We start from the raw sequence: 21,935 nt of genomic DNA on the forward strand, positions 1-21,935 counted from the left end.
GAAGCATGGATCAGTGGTAAGAGCATCAGGCTAACAATCATGAGGTAGTGAGTTCGATTCCCAGACCAGGCTATGTATTGTGTTCTTGAGCAAGACACTTTATTTCACCCTGCTCCAGTTCACTCCTTCATTGGAATTTCAACATCAACAGGGTATTTTTGTATGTATGTATATGTACAGATTTATAGGTTTTGTTTTAAATATGTATTCTCATACATATAGTTGCATGTCTAGACATGCTCATATATACATAAGTGGTAAACTTCTGAAAAGTTTTACAGATTTTTACAGTTCCAGTGATAGCTTGGATCTGTAGTCTTTGAATCAGCTTTCTCCTTTCTGGTTTTGAGAAGTCTAATTTCTTAAGATTGGAATTTAGGCAGTGTGTTATACATCTCAGTGCCCTAATAATTGCAGGTATAAACCTGAACTTATAATCTGAATAGAGTAGCTATATGTATGTATGTATGTATGTATGTATGTATGTATGTATGTATGTATGTATGTATGTATGCATGCATGCATGATGTATGTATATACATATGCATGCATGATGTGTGTATGTACATATGCATGTATGTGTACGTGCATGCATGTATATATCCAAATATATATGTGTAAATGCATATTTACATGCAAGTACAAAAGTATCTACAATATGCATGTTTGTTTGAATGTATAAATGTACATATACATGCATGTATGCTTACATGCATGTACGAATGTATGCACACATTAATGAATGTATACATGTATACATACATTAACCAACAAAGAAAAAAAAACAAACAGCTTTATAAATAAAATCTTTCATGATATACATCCTATATCATATTAAACACTCCCTCATCACGCTTGCAATCATAAGAAGCAGTGACCCAATGATTGGCCGCTCAAAACACTCCACCACCATAACCAATGAGGCAGTTTTTCACCAATTGTGATATGAAATAAATAACAATAATAGACCACCATCCATTTACCACTGATAAAGCTAGTTTAGCAATCAAATTCAGAAAACATGCAATATTAGATAAATGAGTGTAAGCTAATTACACTGAAATTCTTTACACCAGGCTTAAGTAGGTCCTGAAACTGGACCTATCCTCTTGCTACATCCTGTTTACAGATAACATTCTTACTAGACAAATGACAATGGTGGTGGTGGTGATGATTGTGATGATGATGGTGATAATGATTGTGATGATGGTGATGATGATTGTGGTGGCAGTGGTGGTGGTGGTGGTGGTGGTAATAGTTGTGGTGCTGTTGATGATGGTTGTTGTGATGATGATGGTTATGGTTTTGGTAATGGTTGTGGTGGTAGTGCTGACAGTTGTGGTGGTGGTGGTGATGATTGTGATGATGATGGTGATGATGATTGTGGTGGCAGTGGTGGTGATGGTTGTGGTAGTGGTGATAGTCGTGGTGGTGTTGATGATGGTTGTTGTGAAGGTGATGGTTATGGTGGTGGTAATGGTTGTGGTGGTAGTGTTGACAGTTGTGGTGGTGGTGGTGATGGTTGCGGTGGTGGTGGTGGTGGTGGTGGTTATGGTGGTGGTAATGGTTGTGGTGGTAGTGGTGGTAGTGGTGCTATTGATGTTCTTGTAGATAGTGGTAGTAATGGGGGCGATGGGAGGTGGGGCGATGCAGGTGATTGTGGTAGTGATGACGGTGCAATGTAGTGATGACACAAGTGCTTGTTGTTGTTGTTGTTGTGGTGGTGGTGGTGGTGTGATGATGTCACCGTCGTGATAATGATGGAGATATTAGTAGTGTTGGTATCGGTGGTGGTGGTGGTGATAGCAATGATGACGATATGATGATGAAGTGCAGTTGTGGTGCTATTAGTAGAGGTGGGGTGATGTAGCAATTTTGGGGGAGTTATGTGGCAGTGGGGGTGGGTAGGCAGGCGATATTGGTATTGGTGGTGGTGGTGGTGGTGGTGACAGCAGTGGCAGAAGCAGGGGAAGCAGCAATGGTGGTGGTGGTGATGGCAGTGGTGGTGGCAGCAGCAATGGTGGAGTTGGAGGTGGTGGTGATGGTGGTATTGGTGGGGGTGGTACAGGCAGCAGCAATGGTGTTGGTAGCAGCGGCGGCGGTGGTGGTGGTGGTGGTAGCAGTGATGATGGTGGTAAAGGTAGAACAGTGAATGATTTGTTTTTTGGATGATAATGTTATTTACAATTGTTGATGATGATGATGATGATGATGATGATGATGATAACGATGATAATGGTTGATTGTGGGTGGAAATAATAAGGAGGGGTTTTTAATTCAGCAATCTTCAAAAAAGAAAAAGATGTATATTAATTGGCACTTCTAGTTGGAAAAACAAATAACTTACAATTAATAAGAAAAAATACCACTTCCAAATAACAAAAACATGTTAACATGTTTAGTTGAAACAGTAAACACTTCACACTTGCATTTTTTCTGTTATCCTGGTAATTTTTTTTTTTAATAAGCCCTTGTAATTTGTGAAACCTAACTACAGTGACAGAAATGTTACTAGTCAGTTCCAGTGCAGACAAGTGAATCCAAAAGATCCAGTTTATATATATATATATATATATATATATATATATATATCATCATCATCGTTTAACGTCCGCTTTCCATGCTAGCATGGGTTGGACGATTTGACTGAGGACTGGTGAACCAGATGGCTACACCAGGCTCCAATCTAATTTGGCAGAGTTTCTACAGCTGGATGCCCTTCCTAACGCCAACCACTCCGAGAGTGTAATGAGTGCTTTTACATGCCACTGTCACAAAATAAAGAGAGAGAGGGGGGAGAAAGAGAGAGAGAGAGAAAGAGGGGGGAGAAAGAGAGAGAGAGAGAGAAAGAGAGAAGAAGAAGAAGAAGAAATGCCCTAATGCAGTTCCAAGTAGTAGCTCTCATGACTTGATCTTAACTGATTGGAAATGTAATCATGTATAAAAAAAGATGGGCTAAAGCAAATATTCTGCTCAATACCACAGATTTGATTGTCAGTTGCTTGACCCTGACCAGTTGAGCATGTCCCTTAGTGGTTAACGATATGTTCACCTCTGATCATGAGTAGGAGTAGTAGGGGAGCATCATCGCCATGTATTGAAAGAAATTCTTTGGGACTTGAATAATTCATCTCTGGAAACATGGGTATTTTGTTCATCATCCTTAAACAACCCTTATTCAGGGACCTTTTGAGCGGGATGGGCTACTCAACCTGAAGAAAATATTTTGCAACTACATGGCCCCACCTGCAAGGTTATGCACTGTTTACTGTGATATAAGACCACAATGCCATGTACATATGGTTGTGATGCATGTTCCTGGTGTACCCTTACCAGATGGGTAGTCATGATGGGTATATTGGGCTTCATATATTTGTACCCCAGTGTCAAATGCTTAGCAGCATTTTGTCTGACATGCTAATGATTCTATCAACTCATCACATGATCATGATCATGATGATGATTTCTTTGATTGGCCACAATGGCCCAAGGCATGGAGGACAATATCAAAGGATGAAATACAACATACAAAAACAGGTGGGGCTTACATCGATCAAAGGGAGTCACTACAACATTAAAAGATATACCAAAAGGATATCTCTTTTACTCTTTTACTTGTTTCAGTCATTTGACTGTGGCCATGCTGGAGCACCGCCTTTAGTCGAGCAAATCGACCCCAGGACTTATTCTTTGTAAGCCTAGTACTTATTCTATTGGTCTCTTTTTGCTGAACTGCTAAGTTACAGGGACGTAAACACACCAGCATCGGTTGTCAAGCGATGGTGGGGGAGACAAACACAGACACACAAACACACATACATATATATATATATAAATATATATGCGAGTAAAAATAAATACAAAAAAGGTGGGTTTTTTGTATGATTGTGTATAGAGGAATATATTATTTTGTTTAAAAGAGTTGTAGATGAAATATTGATGTAGATGAAATATTGAGTGTTCAATATAAAGGATCAAATATATAAATATAAGTATATAAAGGCCTTTATATACTTATATTTATATATTTGATCCTTTATATTGAACACTCAATATTCCATCTATATTCAATACTTTCTTTCATGGTGCCATCCATTTTTATTTTATCTTATTTTATATTATATATTGTATATTCCATATTCTATACCGCACATTGGTTCTGCAGGAATATAAATAAAACATAAAAAACAGACAGTGTTGGAACTCTTTTAAACAAAATAATATATATAAATATATATATATATCCCTCTCTACCTCTTTCACTCTGTGGAAGAGAGGCACAAGCACATACACAGACATATACACACACGGCAGTAACTTCCACCTACCAAATTCAATCACAAAGCTTCGGTCGGCTCGGGGCTATAGCAGCAGAAGACACTTGCCCAAGGTGCCACGCGGTGGGACTGAACCCGAAACCATGTAACTGGGAAGCAAGCTTCCTAACCACACAGCCATGTCCGCACCTACAATATATATATAACCGAGGTATGTATAATTTTCACTGGTCTCGCCCGCCTGTTTTTGCTCCGCTGAATCCTTATTTGAGAATTTTTTAAGTGAGCTTCTTCTAGCATATTGACAGACTGGTTACTGGTCAATCTTATATACACAAGTACTATAATCTTCTTAGGATCTTGAAAATTTTTTTCCTGAACCTTCTGATTCTTTTAATGTGCTAGTTTCCTGGTATTAAATTGATATTAATTAATATCGAATTTTTACCATATTATGTTAATTATATATATATATATATATATATATATATACGATATATAAATAGTAATTAGAAAAATAAATAACTCATAAATAGAATCCCCATTAGCAGAGTAGTCCACTTAGGGTAAGTCGAAGTAAAGCTCACACAAAAGTCCCATATTACTCTGACGTTCTCAAGGCATGGCAAGTGCCCTCTTCCAGTTTCTTTCCTCCTACTTAGAAAAGCATACTCAGAAAGAAAAAAGGAGAGAGAAAAAGAGGATAGGGCAAAGAGTGAGACAGAAAGAGGGAGAAAGAAAAAGAGGAAGAAAGAAAAAGACGGAGAGAGAAATGTCCATGACGTGAGTTAGGAGAAATGCAAGTTAGAGTTTCTTGCATGCCAAGTGTCCCACAATGCAGCAGGATGGGTCAAGTCATTGTGTAAAGATTAGAAGCTGGTCTCAAAAGGACAATAGGAGTGCAATGGAATGTTATTAGAGAAGTGAACCTGGCAAAATAGGATACAGAAAATGGGTGCATAAAATATGGATAAAAACATATCCTCTTTCACAGAAAAAAAAATTTGTGAAAATACATTGGAAGAGGGAAGAGGGTGAGGCAGGGAGAAGAGGGAGGGGGGAAGCGGAGGACAAGAAGAATAACAACAACAATTGAAGAAACCCCCACTCCCACCCCCGGCCTCACTAACCTACACCACAAAAAAAAAACTGAACAGTTAGGAAGTTGGTTGCAAAAGGGAGACTTGAAATAGGAAAGCAAAAGCCTAATGTTTGCAACCCAGAAACAAGTCCTTGACACAGACTCTGTTGAAATAAAATAATATATAACCATACAGTGTTGGATAAATAAAGGTTGTATAGTGACAAGTTGAATACGGTGACTTATATTGTATGCATCTATAAAATGATTGAATAGAAAGACTATAAATTTTAGTATGATAAAGTATGCATTTAAGCTTGATCAAAAATGTCTCGTTTTTGAGGTCAACCAGAAATTATACTAACATATAGGTGCAGGCATGGCTGTGTGGTAAGAAGTTTGTTTCCCCACACATGGTTCCGGGTTCAGTCCCACTGTGTGGCACCTTGGGCAAAGGTCTTCTACTATAGCCTCAGGCTGACCAAAGCCTAGTGTGTGGATTTGGCAGATAGAAACAGAAAGAAGCCCATTGTATATATATACATGTATGTGTGTGTGTGTGTCATTTCATATGTGTTTGCTCCCCACAACCACTTGACATCCCTGTAATTTAGCGGTTCAGCAAACAAGATTGATAAATAAGTACCAGACTTACAAAGAAAAAAAAGAAATGTACTGAGGCCAATTCATTTGACTAAAAACAAAATTCTCAGGGTGATGCCCCAGCATGGCCACAATCAAATGACTGAAACAAGTAAAAGATAATAGATAAAAAAAGATACCAGACAGAGTGTTAAAAACAATTAAATCTTTTACTCCTGAAGAGGGGCTTGAAGAAGTTGAAAACCTGAGAGAAGGACGCTTTATTTATTCCTTTCATCAGTGTCGACCATACATCTTCCTTCGTGAAAGCCATCAGACAGAAGACTCTCCAGTTTTCTTTGGCAAAGAAAAGAAGTGATTTGATCATCAAAATAGAGTAAGCTGGTAGCTAGGTCTGTCCTGCATTTCCTGCACTGAACCTCCTGACCAGTGAATCTCATCCATTTCACAAGAAGCAAAAGAACATGCATTCCAATTTGGTCAGACATTTCTGGGACAAAAGCACAAGTCAGACAATAGTACACAACCAAAATCATGTTGGTGTGAGCCACTTATAATTAACTTTACGGGGACAGCTTCATTTCAGTTAATATCTTAGAGCGAGTGATGACCCTGTTTCCACAGACTTACAAATCAACAATGTTAAGACACTGAACAAATACATTGTGGACAGTCTTGATATCCTGCACCCATCACAGAGGTTCAGCTACTGGTAAGTCAAACATAGCCATGTTTGTGGGGTTTATCCTAAACAGACAATACTCCAACACTTCTAACATTGCCAGGTCAAGGATATTTGGATATCAATCATAATGACAGACCTGAAATAATTGTTACTCCTTTATTTTCCACAGGGCCTACAAGTGAAGGACATTATATAGATGCTTTGCATAAACAGTGGAGGTTTTACACCAGTGACAAAAAAAAAAAATACACGTTGAAACAAAATATATGGTTATGAGATTAAGGAGCTTATGTTGCAACTACATGGTTTCAGGTTCAATCCCACAGCATGGCACCAAGTGTATCTTATACTATAGCTTTGGGCTGCCGAATGCCACATGAGTGAATTTGTAGATGGAAACTGTGCAGAAGCCTACTGTTTGTGTGTAAGTGTGTGAGAAAGAAAGACAGTTTGGTTTTATATTTCTATTTGTCCCCTTTGACTATGTGACAACCGGGGCTGGTTTGTTTACATCCCTGTAAATTAGTGGTTCAGCAAACAGACCATTAGAACAAGTATCAGACCTAAACAAATTAGCACTGGAAATGGTTAATTTGGTTAAAACCTTCAAAGCAAAGCTCTAGCATGGTCACAGTGCAATGAATGAGATAGGGAAAAGATAAAAGATAAAATATAAAAATATGTGTCTAAAGGAGGGCAGTCACCTAAGGTAAAATAGAGCACTACATAAATCCCTAAATACCCTTCAGTACAAAGATAAGTACCTTCCCTTGTTAAGATATTACATATGAAACTATAGGGATTAGAACCTTCCAACCAACCAACCAAAACCATCATTATTACCCACCTTTTAATAAATTTACTGGAAGAAAAACACTTTTTTCTTGATTCTCACTCATCTTTACAAAGGGTAGTTGAAAAGTTGATGAGAGCTTGATAGAAAAGGAAAATGCATGTCCTCAATCTTAACAATCCTATCCATCATGGTAGAACCTCCTTGCTATAACCATAAGACAGGAAAACTGTTCAACCTTTCTTAATAAATGAAGACAATGATATAATGCTTATGATGGATTTGGCTGCCAGCTGGTTCCATTTTGCATGCAAAAGCAGGAGTCTGATGCAACTAGATTCAGAAATGCTTGGACACTGAATGAATACATGTGGAATAGTTTTATCACTCTGTTCACATTTCAGATAGGTACAGCTAAAAGCACTACAATGCCCATAGAATTTCTTTTTTTGAACTGCCTCATCATAACACTGTCAAACCAAAGTCTTTAGGAAGTTGACCATAATCCCTGATCTGAAAGTTCAAAAGAAGGGACTATAATGAATGACCTCATTGACACCCAAAATTGTTCGCAAGCCAATTATTGCTCGTGTCCCACCCCATCCACCCTTCTATAGAATGTCAGTGTGGATGTCCCAATGAAGATACAGCTTAGCTGGTGGAGTTCATTGAGAGCCTGACAATATTTCAAATGCCAGGTATTTGATCCAAGAATGTAACTCAAAGAGATGAGTTTCAGCTACAGAAAGACAAGTCTCACAAATGGCAACCACATACATTCAGTATTATCATTATCCAGAAATCTCTGCAGATGTTGCCTCAGAACTGGTGTATGCGTCAACAGCACAGCATATCTAAGCTTTTTAGAATGGGAACAAGTAGCATATGGACTTCCTGCCAGTGAAACCCATCCGTTTCATAAAAAGCAAAAGTGCCTGCACTTCAATCTGGTCAGATATTTCTGGAACAAAGGCACAAGTCAAGTGGTGGTTCATCACCAACATGATGGAGGTGTTAGTCACCTACACTTGATCTTAGGGATAGATTCATATCTGATGAATCTGTTTGTGACCTCCTCCAAGTTTTAACCTAAGACCAGGCTGAATCAAACCCCAAACACCTTAATCAAACCTGCAATGCAATGGCAGAAACTGCCATTTTGCATAGACTTGCTTCCCCAGACACCAAATTGCAAGTCAACCAACTTGGTTTGATTAATGTGTGACCACTTTACCACTTGTTACTCGTCCAGTATGGTGCTGACCACCACAATTTCCACCCAACCCTATTGACAAGCATTCACTCTCTCATGTCTAAATGTAGAGGCCTTAGATTGGACAACACAACCTTCATGTTTTGCATCAAAGAAATCATTGAGACACATACTTTCTGCACTTTGTCTGCAATATCTTTTTGAGTCTACATCCCAGCATCTTTTCCAAATGACTGTTCTCTAACACTGGCCCCTTACTAAAATTAATGGATTCTATCCTAATTTTTTACCTTAACCTTTTTGTTACTATATTTCTTACTAGCAGCTAAACCCAGTTTTACCCGGTCTGTTTGGATGATGTGGCTGTGATTGTTTTCGGTCAGGCATAATCTATAACAGTGTTTCTCAACCTTATAATTTCGGGTCCCCTGTTTCGATTGGAGCCTCCAGCTGTATGAAAATTTCACCCCCTCCTGTCAGAAAATGGCTTCAGGAGTTGTGAAGAAAGAATTTGTATGTAGTCTGTTTGTGAGAGCTATTCTATTGGACATCTGTCTAATCATTAAAAGATTTATTTAATTATGAACATAGAAAGAAATTATACATTAATCGCAATTTTTGTAAGCAGTTTTATCTGTAAAAATTTTATTTGCAGAGAGCAGAAATTGAAAGATATATGAAATGGACATGCGTGTGTGTGTGTGTGTGTGTGTGTGTATGTGAGAGAGAAAGAGGGTAAGAAAGAGAGATAGAGTGAGTGAGTGAAGTTGTGTGTCATTGACTTACGTTGGCTGGCATGACAAGTACGAAGATTTGATTTAGCAGGAGTTGGTTTGTGTTTTATCTCTCGATCAATGTCCGGACAAGTGAAAAGGAAAGGCGATCTTTTGAAGTGGCCGGTGAATGAAGAGACATGGACAGTTTTATGACTGAACTTCTTTTGAAGTTGTGGTGAGAGGGGAGAATTGATGTGTGTGCGTATATCTGTGTGTGTGTGAGTGTGTATGTTTGATGAGGTGTGCGTGACAGAGAGAGTAACGTTGATGGTGTATGTGTATATGAGAGAGAGAGAAAGAAAGAAAGAGAGAGAGAGATAAATGAAATTTATCATTCAGTTTATTTATTTATTATGTATATATGTATGAATGGCTTCAGTGACACATGCACGCACGCACGCAGGTTGTTTTAATCGATTTTCTCTAAGTATAGAGGCTAGGAAAAAAATAAAAGCGTGTTTCAATCTATGCACCCGTTTCCACATGTGTGCCATTTTTCACACGAATCCACCCAGCCGTTTGGCCGTGAACCTTGAGACAAGAAAGAATACAACGGTCGGCCAACTTCAATTTATATTATAGACTTCAATTTATATTATAGATGAAATGCACTGCCTTTATTTCTATTAATTTTTAGTATAATGAAGAATTTATAGAAATAACTTTATCATTAATAAGGTGATGTTTGGAACATAAATTAACGTCAAAATTTGATGAAAGATTTCAATTTAAATCACTTTAAAGCAAAAAATTTGTATCATAGAAGCAGGGTGGCAGGGTATCAGAAGAGTTAATATGACCCTTCACCTATTATTGAGTTTCTCCAACAATTCCTGATTAAATAGCTTGTTAATATGGCCTCTGCAGTCTTACTATTCTGGGACAACAAGGTTCCTGTCTAGACAACCTATATGAACTTACAATGCAGATCACAAACTTGTGATCTTCCAGTACAGATACTAGAAGAAGTCTGGCTGTCCAATTCATTGTCAGGGCAAAAATGGCGACCAATCTCAAGACACCACTTTTAATGCTATGCACATCTAGAGTCACTAACCTCCAGAAAGGATTATCTTGGGAGTCCAAATCGTTTATAACAACATTACTATCCCACTCAATCTGGTTTGACCACACAAGATGTAAACCTCATAGTTTGTTCAGTGAGTGAAACTATAGTCTATCTAAAGGCTGTAACATATTATTATTATTATTATTATTATTATTATTATTATTATTATTATTATTAAGGTGGCAAACTGGCAGAACTGTTAGCATGCTCATCTTTATGTTCAAATTCTGCTGAGATCGACTTTGCCTTTCATCTTTTCAGGGTCAATAAATTAAGTACCAATCATGTACTGGGGCTGATATAATCAAGTAGTCCTCTCCACCAAAAATTTAGGCCTTGTATCTATAGTATAAAGGATTATTATTATTGTGTGTGTTTTGTGTGTGTGTGTGTGTGTGTGTGTGTGTGTGTGTGCATACACGCACGCATGTGTGTGTGTACATATGTACATGTGTGTGTATGCATGTATGCATGTACATCTGTGTGTGTGTGCATGTACCCTTGTCTTGAATTCACATGATGGTTAATAACAAGTATCACCATCATATAAACAACATTGTTCCCAATCATCGGTGAAAATCTTGTCTGACAAAAAGGAAATATTACCTTGCTCGGAACCAGGTATAGTTTGGATACATAAAGAGCATCCAGCTGTAATAAAAAATCTGCTTCAACAACTTCTCTTCCACTTATGCAATCATGGAAAAGTGGGCGTTAATATGATAATGATGACTACACTAAAAATATAATTTTTACCAAGAACTTAACAACTGATAATTTCCGGTACCACTTGAAGATATTTTTAATTGAAACTGTTTTACAGCTGCATCCTGAAAAAATTTTTCCCACACTTTTATTAATCAATTTTTCAGATATTGATATAAAAATTGGCATTCTGTTGGTTACGATGAGGGTACCAGTTGATCCGATTGATGGAATAGCCTGGTTGTGAAGTTAATGTGCAAATGGCTGAGCACTGCACAGACATGTATAGCCTTATAGTTCTCAAGGAGATTCAGTGTGACACAGAATGTGACAAGGTTGGCCCTTTGAAGAGCAGGTATTAGTCATTTTTGCCAGCTGAGTTGACTGGAGCATCATGAAATAAAGTGTCTTGCTCAAAGATAGAACATGCCACTGGGAATCAAACTCACAATCTTACAATTGTGAGCCAAATACACCTAACCACTAAGCCACATGCTTTTATTGTCAAGTACTGATAACTCTATAATCACAAACATTAAGGTAAACAACTTGCTTTATGACACTTTACATACAGTTCCTTGCAAACCAGCCACAGTTTCAAGCCAAAGAAAGGAGTCTCTATATAAGAATTCAATCTGCGACATACAGCATTCAAATCTCTACCAAGTTGTAGCCTATCATCTTTTATACAAAAAAAATTAAAACTTGTACCCCACATTTTTTACTTTTAATAGTGAAGTAAAAATTATATGTTTATTAAAAATAGTATATATTACATTTCAGATCTTTACCCCTTGAACAGCAGATCGGGAAATTAATTTTTTGTAACTAAACACTTTCAAACTCGGACACTAGTAGAATATGTCATATAAAACATCTTTTACTCTTAGTGTTGCTGAGAAAAGTTTGTATTTTCAAAGTTATTTCATGTTAAAGTTGTCGTATTTCGGTAATTTCAACCAATCAATGAAGTGTATTCAGCTGAATAAAATTACTGTATATTTTGTTTGTCACTGTTATTTATGACATTTCATCTCAGTTACGTTTGTATGAATAAACGAGTGTATCTGAAGCATGTTTACTTCATGGTACCACCACAATCATTCGTGCATTTCTACTGCTTTTAATTTTTTTTTTCTGTTTTTCAGCTACTATTTTCAGAAAGACTTTTTTGCCCCACTACCCATCCAATTTCTTCATTCTTCACTTTTTTCCGTAACTCTAACCCTAAAATCCCAACCCTAACCCTAACCCTAAAACCCCAACCTAACTCTAAAACCCTAACCCTAACCCTAACCTAAAACCCTAACCCTACTCCTAACTCTAAAACCCTAAAGCTAAAACCAGTACAAACGCACGAATGATGTCATAAATAACAGTGACAAACGAAATATACACTGCCAATAGTTGTTATTGACAAACAACGGCAGTAATTGGTTGGTTGAAATTACCGAAATACGACTACTTTAACACGAAATAACTTTGAAAGTATAAACTTTTCTCAACAACATTAAGAGTAAAAGATGTTTTATATGACACATTCTACCAGTGTCCGAAGTTTGAAAGTGTTTAGTTACAAAAAATTAATTTCTCGATCTGCCATTCAAAGGGAAAAGATCCTACATTTCAGATAATCCAAAATTCCATATAAGGCATGATTTATTAACATGAGTCATATGATAGATAACTCTGAAAGCAAACATTTACCACTAGGGGTAATATCAGGTAACATGGCATATACACAATAATCATAATTTAACTTTTACAAATTTTCTTGGTGCTTATGCAAAATGATAAAATGAATTCAAATTTTCAAAAGAATATTTATTACCTAAAAATAAAATTAAATAAAACAAATTTCTCATTTATATAATTCCTACATTCCTCCCTTCTACTCTGTCACCTCCCCTTCTTCCACTTCCTCTTCTGTTGAGTCTGTCTTTCTCATTGTGTGCGTATGTGTGTGTGTGCATGTACGCATGTGTGTGTGTGTGTGTGTGTGTGTGTGTGTGTTGCATTCCTTTACCCATTGTCTGACACCAAGCATCCTGCACAAATTATATCAACTCTCTTTTGTTCTCTCTCTCTCTCTCTCTCTCTCTCTCTCTCTCTCTTCACTTCCTCTATACAATATAAACCATGACTGGAGAAATCAACCAACCAACATTTATATCAGCTATTATTATAAAAAAAATTAATAATGCATGTTGTCAGTACATGCATCACTTTGTAAAAGGTTGGACAGACTAGTCTGTACATACTGTAAATAGCTAGACACTACAGATCGTTTCACAACGAAAGTCTTAACCCTTTCTGTTGAAACACACTGTCTTTGTTTTAACGAATTTTGAAAATAATGAAGAAGTTCATAAAATAATAAAAATTATTAAGCTGGTGTTGGGCCATAAATCAACATGAAATTTTGATGAGTCTTAATTCAGATCACTTTAAAACAGTGAACTTTTATTATAGAATGAAAGGTAATTTCAGAAGGACTGCTACTAAAGTGTTGGTCCAATCAGTCCAACCTTTTCTGCCACAATGACATAGAAACCTGTGGTGTAGCCACTTTGTATTTATTTCCCAGTGAGGCTAATGTCATTTGCTTGTTTAATAAGTTATATGTTACATTTCAAATATTCTAAAAACACTGAAGTACATTGTTATAATTGTCATCACTCTTACAACAACTGGCATATTATACTGCTATAGACTCTTTCTTTAATCACATGCGGCATTTAATCTTAAACATTTTTGTTTAGTGCCTCACTTAAAAAAATTTTTAACAAGTAAAATACTCCCAAATAAATTTGTAAAACATGCCAGTGGCACATTTGTACCAGTGGCACGTTTGTGTCAAAGGCACATTAAAAGCACCCAGCGGACACTGAAAGGGCATCAAGCCAAATCAGACTGGAACCTGGTGCAGCTTCTCAGCTTGCTATCTCCGGTCAAACCATCAAACCCATACCAGCATGGAAAATGGACATTAAAGGATGATGACGATGCTTATACCTACATGTAGACTCTTGTTATCATCTGCCTGACTTCATAAGTGCCACACCAATAGCCATATAAAATATGGGATGTTTTTCTGACTCACCCTGTATTTCTAATCCTTGAATAAATACTAAGTGTGATGGTCTAAAACAATTTATAAAAATCTAATTTCATATGAAAATTCAGTTCAACACAAAATTGCTACATCAAAGTACAATGTTTTACATTTAGGGCTTGGTAACAATATTAACTAGAAACTAGTCACATTTCCTCTGTTATTAGCATCTGAGAGTATGTATTATGATTGCTAATGACTAAACATTCAATGTATCTGTAGCTACAATATTTATAAGTATTTATACGTCATCATTATTATTTTAACATTCTAACATTCACTTTGCCATGCTTACATAGGTCAGATGGAATTTATTGAGTATATTTTCTGTGGCAGGATACCCATCCGATCATTAACCTTCACTTGATTCCAGGAAAGAAACTTTTCCCAAGGCCAGACATGTTTTTCACAGAAAATAGGAAATCAATGACACTGAAAAAGATACTTTGACCTTTCAGCTTGTGTTACTGGACACCAACTGTTTGTTTGGGGAGTGACCTAAATAATGTCACATAAGAGTAATTTTGTGATCAGTAAACTATAACAAGATCTAGGGTAAACAGGTCATACCATGAGGCTGCTGTGTCTGAGTGAAATCAATGAGACTGATTGTTTTACAGTTACAATCATTGACAATTATTGTACAATATCTAGACAGAGAGACATAAACACATACATGATGAACCCATGCACAAACACACACACACACACACACACACAAAAGTGATCTTACACACTCATTCCTTTTGGTAACATGTTGCACTTTTTGGTGCATCTTTTAAATTGTGCATATCATTGCTATTATGTTAAACTACTGTATGTCCAAATTCAGCCAAATGCATTTTCTTTTTTTTCAAGATTTAATTTTGTTTGCAATAGCTGATTCTTTTGCTCAAACTATCGTATCTCCAGCTGCTTCAGATGCCAAGATATGAAAATTGTCAAAGTGTAGTATAATAGTTAAGCATTTTTCAGAAATGTAGTAAGCCCCACATATGACAGTTTTCCAAAAATATTTCTGACTGAAAATGTCATACATGCATGGAGATACGATTTTATGCAGTCAACAAAGTATTATTGTTAAGCTGAAACTGTTGCTGAAATAATTAGAAATGTAATAATGAAACTATTTTTTCGTTTTCGGAAAAAGCAACATTTTGGACTTAAAACACTTTTGCATAATAGTAACAATGTGTGTGTGTGTGTGTGTGTGTGTGTATAAATATATATGTATATACATATATAAACATATATATGTGCTTGTGTGTGTGTGTGTGTGTGTGTGTATATATATATATATATATATATATATATATATATACACACATATATATATGTACATATATATGTATATATATGCATATGTATGTATGTGCATATATATGTATGTATATATATATATGCATATATATGTATGCATGTATATATATATATATATATATATATATATATATATATATATGTATATAAATGTATTATGTATATATATGTATGTATATATATATGTATATATATACATATACATTATATATATATATATATATATATATATATATATATATATATATATATATATATATATACGGTGGTAGCAGGGAATTGTACCAATGTGCCAGAAGGGAGGCTAGGCAACAGGTTTATTTAGCCAGAGGGGAAGCAGATAAGGAAAGATTTGCCAATGTTCTGCGCCGTGAGGACCAAAGACTCGAGGTATTTCGTGTTGCAAGACAGTGTAGGAGAGAGAATAGTGATGTTGTAGGAGAGAAATGTGTTCGCATGGATGATGGTACGCTTGCATTAAATGAGGATGCAAAGAAAGAGGTCTGGAGATGCCACTACGATAGATTGCTTAATAAAGAGAATGAATGGGAGAAAGAGAGCCTGCCGTATGTCGACCCAATAGAGGGACCAGCTATCCGAGTTGATAGTACCAGGGTAGATAAAGCAATTAAGAGTATGAAGACCGGGAAAGCCCCCGGCCCATCAGGAATCACTGCAGAGATGCTCAAAATATCTGGCAGTGTTGGCTATAGCCTAGTCACCCGTATTACGAACCAGGTGATACACGAAGGAGTCATACCCAATGACTGGTGTAGCAGCATCATAGTCAACTGCTACAAAGGTAAAGGTGACGCTTTAGATACAAATAATTACAGAGGCATCAAGCTGTTAGATCAGGTTATGAAAGTTACAGAGAGGGTCATAGCCCAACTAATTAGGGAACGAATCAATTTAGATGAGATGCAGTTTGGGTTCGTGCCAGGTAAAAGCACTACTGATGCCTTATTTCTAGTGAGACAGTTGCAGGAGAAATACCTAGCTAAGGATAAACCTCTGTACCTGGCTTTCGTTGACATGGAGAAAGCCTTTGACAGGGTCCCCCGATCCCTTATCTGGTGATCAATGAGGAAACTTGGGATAGAAGAATGGTTAGTGAGAGCTGTGCGAGCCATGTACAGAGATGCTGCCAGTAAGGTGAGGGTTGGAAATGAGTACAGCAATGAATTCCGGGTAGAGGTAGGGGTCCACCAAGGTTTCGTCCTCAGCCCCCTCTTATTTATCATAGTCCTCCAGGCAATCACAGAGGAGTTCAAGACAGGTTGCCCCTGGGAGCTCCTCTATGCTGATGACCTTGCCCTAATTGCGGAGTCACTATCAGAACTAGAGGAGAAGTTTCAGGTGTGGAAGCAAGGTCTAGAATTGAAGGGCATTAGAGTCAACCTAGCTAAAACCAAAATCCTAATAAGTAGGAAGGTAGATAAAACACAAACCCCTTCAGGTAGATGGCCCTGCTCAGTATGTAGAAAAGGAGTAGGTAGTAACTCTATAAGATGTACCCGGTGCAAGCTATGGACACATAAGAGGTGCAGCAACATCAAAGGCAGGTTAACTAGCAAGTTAGTTTTTGTTTGTGGCAGATGTTCAGGTGCAATAAAGACTGTAAACAAACAGGAAACAACTTCTATCTCATTCCAGGGTGAAAAACTAGAGGTAGTCGATAGCTTCTGCTATCTGGGCGACCAAGTTAGTAGTGGGGGTGGGTGCGCTGAAAGTGTAGCTGCTAGAATAAGAATAGCCTGGGCAAAGTTTAGAGAGCTCTTACCCCTGCTGGCGACAAAGGGACTCTCACTCAGAGTAAAAGGCAGACTGTATGAAGCATGCGTACGAACAACCATGCTACATGGCAGTGAAACATGGGCTGTAACTGCTGAGGACATACGTAAGCTCGCAAGGAATGAAGCCAGTATGCTCCGTTGGATGTGTAATGTCAATGTGAATACCCGTCAGAGTGTAAGTATCTTGAGAGAAAAGCTGAACATTAGAAGCATCAGTTGTGGCGTGCAAGAGAGACGATTGCGCTGGTATGGACATGTGGTGAGAATGGATGAGGATAGCTGCGTGAAAAAGTGCCACACCCTAACAGTTGAGGGAACCCATGGAAGAGGTAGGCCCAGGAAGACCTGGGCTGAGGTGGTGAGGCAAGACCTTCGTACATTGGGCCTCACCGAGGCGATGACTACTGACCGAGACCTTTGGAAATGTGCTGTGCATGAGAAGACCCGGCAAGCCAAGTAAGATCGTTGCCAGTGCCCCTGGACTGGTTCTTGTGCGGGTGGCACATGAGATGCACCATTTTGAGTGTGGCCGTTGCCAGTACCGCCTGACTGGCTCCCGTAGGATTTTCGAGCGAGATCGTTGCCAGTGCCCCTGGACTGGCTTGTGCGGGTGGCACATAAAAGACACCATTTCGAGCGTGGCTGTTTTCGTGCGGGTGACACGTAAAAGCACCCACTACACTCTCTGAGTGGTTGGCGTTAGGAAGGGCATCCAGCTGTAGAAACTCTGCCAAATCAGACTGGAGCCTGGTGTTGCCATCCGGTTTCACCAGTCCTCAGTCAAATCGTCCAACCCATGCTAGCATGGAAAGCGGACGTTAAACGATGATGATGATGATGATATATATATATATATATCGTACCCATATTCCTACTGAACATTGGAGGTCTGCTACAACTCAGCAACAGAGTTAAAATTCTCTATGTAAAACAACTTGCCACAATTACTGTCACATTCAAACTCATGTTTGCAACACCTTAATAATACATATAAAGCAAGATGATGTAGCTGTATGCACAATATATCATCTGCCAAATACCACAAAATGTGATGGAAAATTTGAGGATAGCCTCAAACACATCAAAGACATATTAACAAACCTAGATCAGAACATCAACATACTCTTCCTGAGTGATTTCAACCTCCCACATGTCAAATGGCCAGAAGGCCACATCCTCTTTGGGATGTCATTGCATGAACAAAAGCATGTGGAGTCATTATTTCAACTGACTAATAACCTGTTCCTGGAGCAAGTGATACTCAGGCCAACCAAGGGAAACAACATATTGAACCTATGCTTCACAAATAATGTGGACTTTATCCATAATGTGAAGGTGACACCAACGGCACTTTCAGACCACAACATTGTTGAACTATGTATGGTCCTGCGTGAACTGTTGGTATCTACCCTATCAGGGGGACTCAAGTCATATCCAAACTGAATTTCCATAAGGCAAAATGGGAATCAATCCACAAAGAGATCCACAAACGAAACTTGTCCAACATTCTGTGTATGCAAGACATTGATCTGAAACAGTTTATGTCAACAGTGCAAGCTATATGCACTAAATATATCCCAGAAAGAAAGACCAGCACAGTGTCAAACAAGATTCCCAGGGACAGAAAAATCCTTATGAGATGCAGGTCAAAGATCTCAAAGCAGCTGAATAGGCAACTGGAAGATAGAGAGAAGTCTGTCTAAACACAGACGCTCCTAGAAATTCAAAGGAAGAGAGAGAGAGAGAGAGAGAGAGAGAGAGAGAGAGAGAGAGAGAGAGAGAGAGAGAAGGGCTGTGGAAAGCATGCAAACAAATCCTAAACCTTTCTATAAATTCGCTAAGGAAACAACCACAATACAATATAAAATAGGACCATTGTTCCAAGGGAATGACTCACTGATGGTCAGAAACAGGAATGATAAGTGAGATACTCACTTCCCCCCTTGGACACATGCAGATAAAAGTTCTGGCTGAATTCTTTGATATTGCAGCTCTAAAAGAGGGGACACCAGCCATCAATTACATCAACATTGAGGAAAAAGTGGCCATAGATGAAATGAGCTCATGCTCCTTCAATGGTCCTGATGGCTTCCCAGCTATTCTCCTAAAGTCATGTAAGCAGGCTTTAGTGAAACCACTTCAGATACTTTTCCAAAGTTTCCTTGCAAGTGGTATACTTCCTAAAAAGTTGAAAGAAGGTATTATATGGCCTATCCACAAAGCAGAGCAGAGGCCAGAAACTACAGGCCAGTCTCTCTGACTTTGCATATCAGTAAAGCCATGGAGCAAATCATCAGAAAGTAGTTGATAATGTTCCTAGAAGAAAATGACCTACTGGACAATACACAACATGGCTTCCATCCAGGAAGAAGCTGCCTTACACAGCTTCTACAGCACCATGACTGGGTTTTGAAGCAGCTGCTTCACCATTCAGATGTCAGTGTGATATACCTTGACTTCTCAAAGGCATTTGATAAGGTAAATCATGGCATGATATGTCATAAGCTACGAGACCATGGTATTGCTGATAAACTGAGAAAGTGGCTGCATGACTTCCTTAAAAACCAATGATGCACTTTCTGTGGAAACTCAAATCCTAAGTGGTGTCCCCCAGGGAACTGTTCTGGGACAATTACTGTTCATAATAGCCCTCTTAGACATGCCTACGGTCACTCAAACAGCCACTGTCACTAGCTATGCTGATGATACAAAATTATCACAGGCAATAAAAAACCAAGATGATGTCACAAGCTTAAAGCAGGATCTACATCCAACACACAAGTGGGCTGAAATAAACAACATGCAGTTTAATGCTGGAAAATTTCAAGTACTGCACTATCAGCTCACGAATATAGTACAGTCTACATATACAGGACCCGAAGGCACTACAATCACAGAGTCACAGGCAGTGAAAGACTTGGGGATTAGTGTGTGCAATGATGCATCATTTTATATGCACATTAGCAAGATGGCAGCAAAGTGCAGACAAATGGCGGGATGGATACTGAGGTCCTTCAAGACAAGAGACCAAGAAACTATGTTGATCTTGTGGAGAACCTTTGTTCTCAGCTACCTGAACTACTGCTCCCAGTTATGGTCACCACATAGTGTCAAACTAAGAGCGGAGTTTGAAGGAGTCCAAAGCCACTACACTGAAAACACTGAAACAGTGCAGTGGATGAGCTACAGGGATAGGCTGAGAAAACTACAGCTTTACTCCCTGGAGTGAGGGCATAAGAGATATGCAATAACATACGCACTTAAAATCCTAGAAAGTCTTTTACCTAACTTTGGCATTGAGTGTTATACAAATGCCAGAACTGGCCACCATTGTATTGTACCAAAGGTACCATCCACTCCATCTGAATTCAGGATCAGTTATATTTTGCTGTAAAGTATATATATAAAAATAATATAGGTGTGTTTATACACACACACACACACACACATATATATATATATGTATACTCTTTTACTCTTTTACTTGTTTCAGTCATTTGAGCACCACCTTTAGTCGAGCAAATCGACCCCAGGACTTATTCTTTGGAAGCCAAGTACTTATTCTATTGGTCTCTTTTGCCGAACCGCTAAGTTATGGGGACGTAAACACACCACCATCCGTTGTCAAGCGATGGTGGGGGGACAAACACAGACACACAAACATATACACACACATACATATATATATATATATATATATATATACGACGGGCTTCTTTCAGTTTCCGTCTACCAAATCCACTCACAAGGCTTTGGTCGGCCCAAGGCTATAGTGGAAGACACTTGCCCAAGGTGCTACACAGTGGGAATGAACCCAGAACCATGTGGTTGGTAAGCAAGCTACTTACCACACAGCCACTGTATATAAAAACATATAGATGTATATATGTCTTGAGGCAAAATTTGAAACCATTATTATTATTATTATTATTAAGGCTGTGAGCTGGCAGAATCATTAGTGCACCAGGCAAAATGCTTAGCAGTATTTCATCCATCCTTACATTCTGAGTTCAAATTCTGCTAAAGTTGACTTTGCCTTTCATCCTTTCGGGGGTTGATGAAATAAGTACCAGTTAAGCACTGGGGTCAATGACATCAACTAGCCCCGCCCCTAAAATTTCAGACCTTGTGCCTATAATAAAAAGGATTATTATTCTTATTATTATTATTATTATTATTATTATCATAATAAAAGGTGGCAAGCTGGCCAAATCGTTAGAATGCTAGACAAAATGCTAATTGGCATTTCAACTGTCTCCACATTCTGAGTTTGAATTCTGCTGAGGTCCACTTTGCCTTTTATCCATTTGGGGCCAGTAAAAATAAGCATCAGTTGAGCACTGGGGTCGATATAATCAACAAACTCCCTCCCCACAAAATTTCAGGCCTTGTACCTATAACAGAGAGGATATAGTAGAAAGGATTCAGTAGAAAGGAATATTATTATTATTATTTTTATCTGCGAGGCATACTGGGCAAGTGTCTTCTACTATAGCCATGGG

At 38.1% G+C, this 21,935-nt stretch overlaps 1 protein-coding gene across 2 annotated transcripts in view; it reads right to left on the reverse strand.

The window, feature by feature from the left end:
* Nucleotides 1-21,935, reverse strand: part of LOC106871387 (leucine-rich repeat serine/threonine-protein kinase 1) — a 119,128-nt gene that overhangs the window by 84,622 nt on the left and 12,571 nt on the right. The window contains exon 1 of one of the 2 annotated variants that reach the window (XM_089357566.1): nucleotides 9,439-9,778. The exons of the other annotated variant lie outside the window; for it this stretch is intronic. Coding sequence (XP_089213692.1) covers nucleotides 9,439-9,763 — 325 coding nt within the window. The 5' untranslated portion in view covers nucleotides 9,764-9,778. Of the gene's footprint in view, nucleotides 1-9,438; nucleotides 9,779-21,935 lie in introns of those variants that run through there. 2 annotated transcript variants of the gene reach the window in all.

This window comes from Octopus bimaculoides, chromosome 9 (genome assembly GCF_046866305.1).
Source record: "Octopus bimaculoides isolate indiv1 chromosome 9, ASM4686630v1, whole genome shotgun sequence".
In the NCBI taxonomy this organism is placed as follows: domain Eukaryota; kingdom Metazoa; phylum Mollusca; class Cephalopoda; order Octopoda; family Octopodidae; genus Octopus; species Octopus bimaculoides.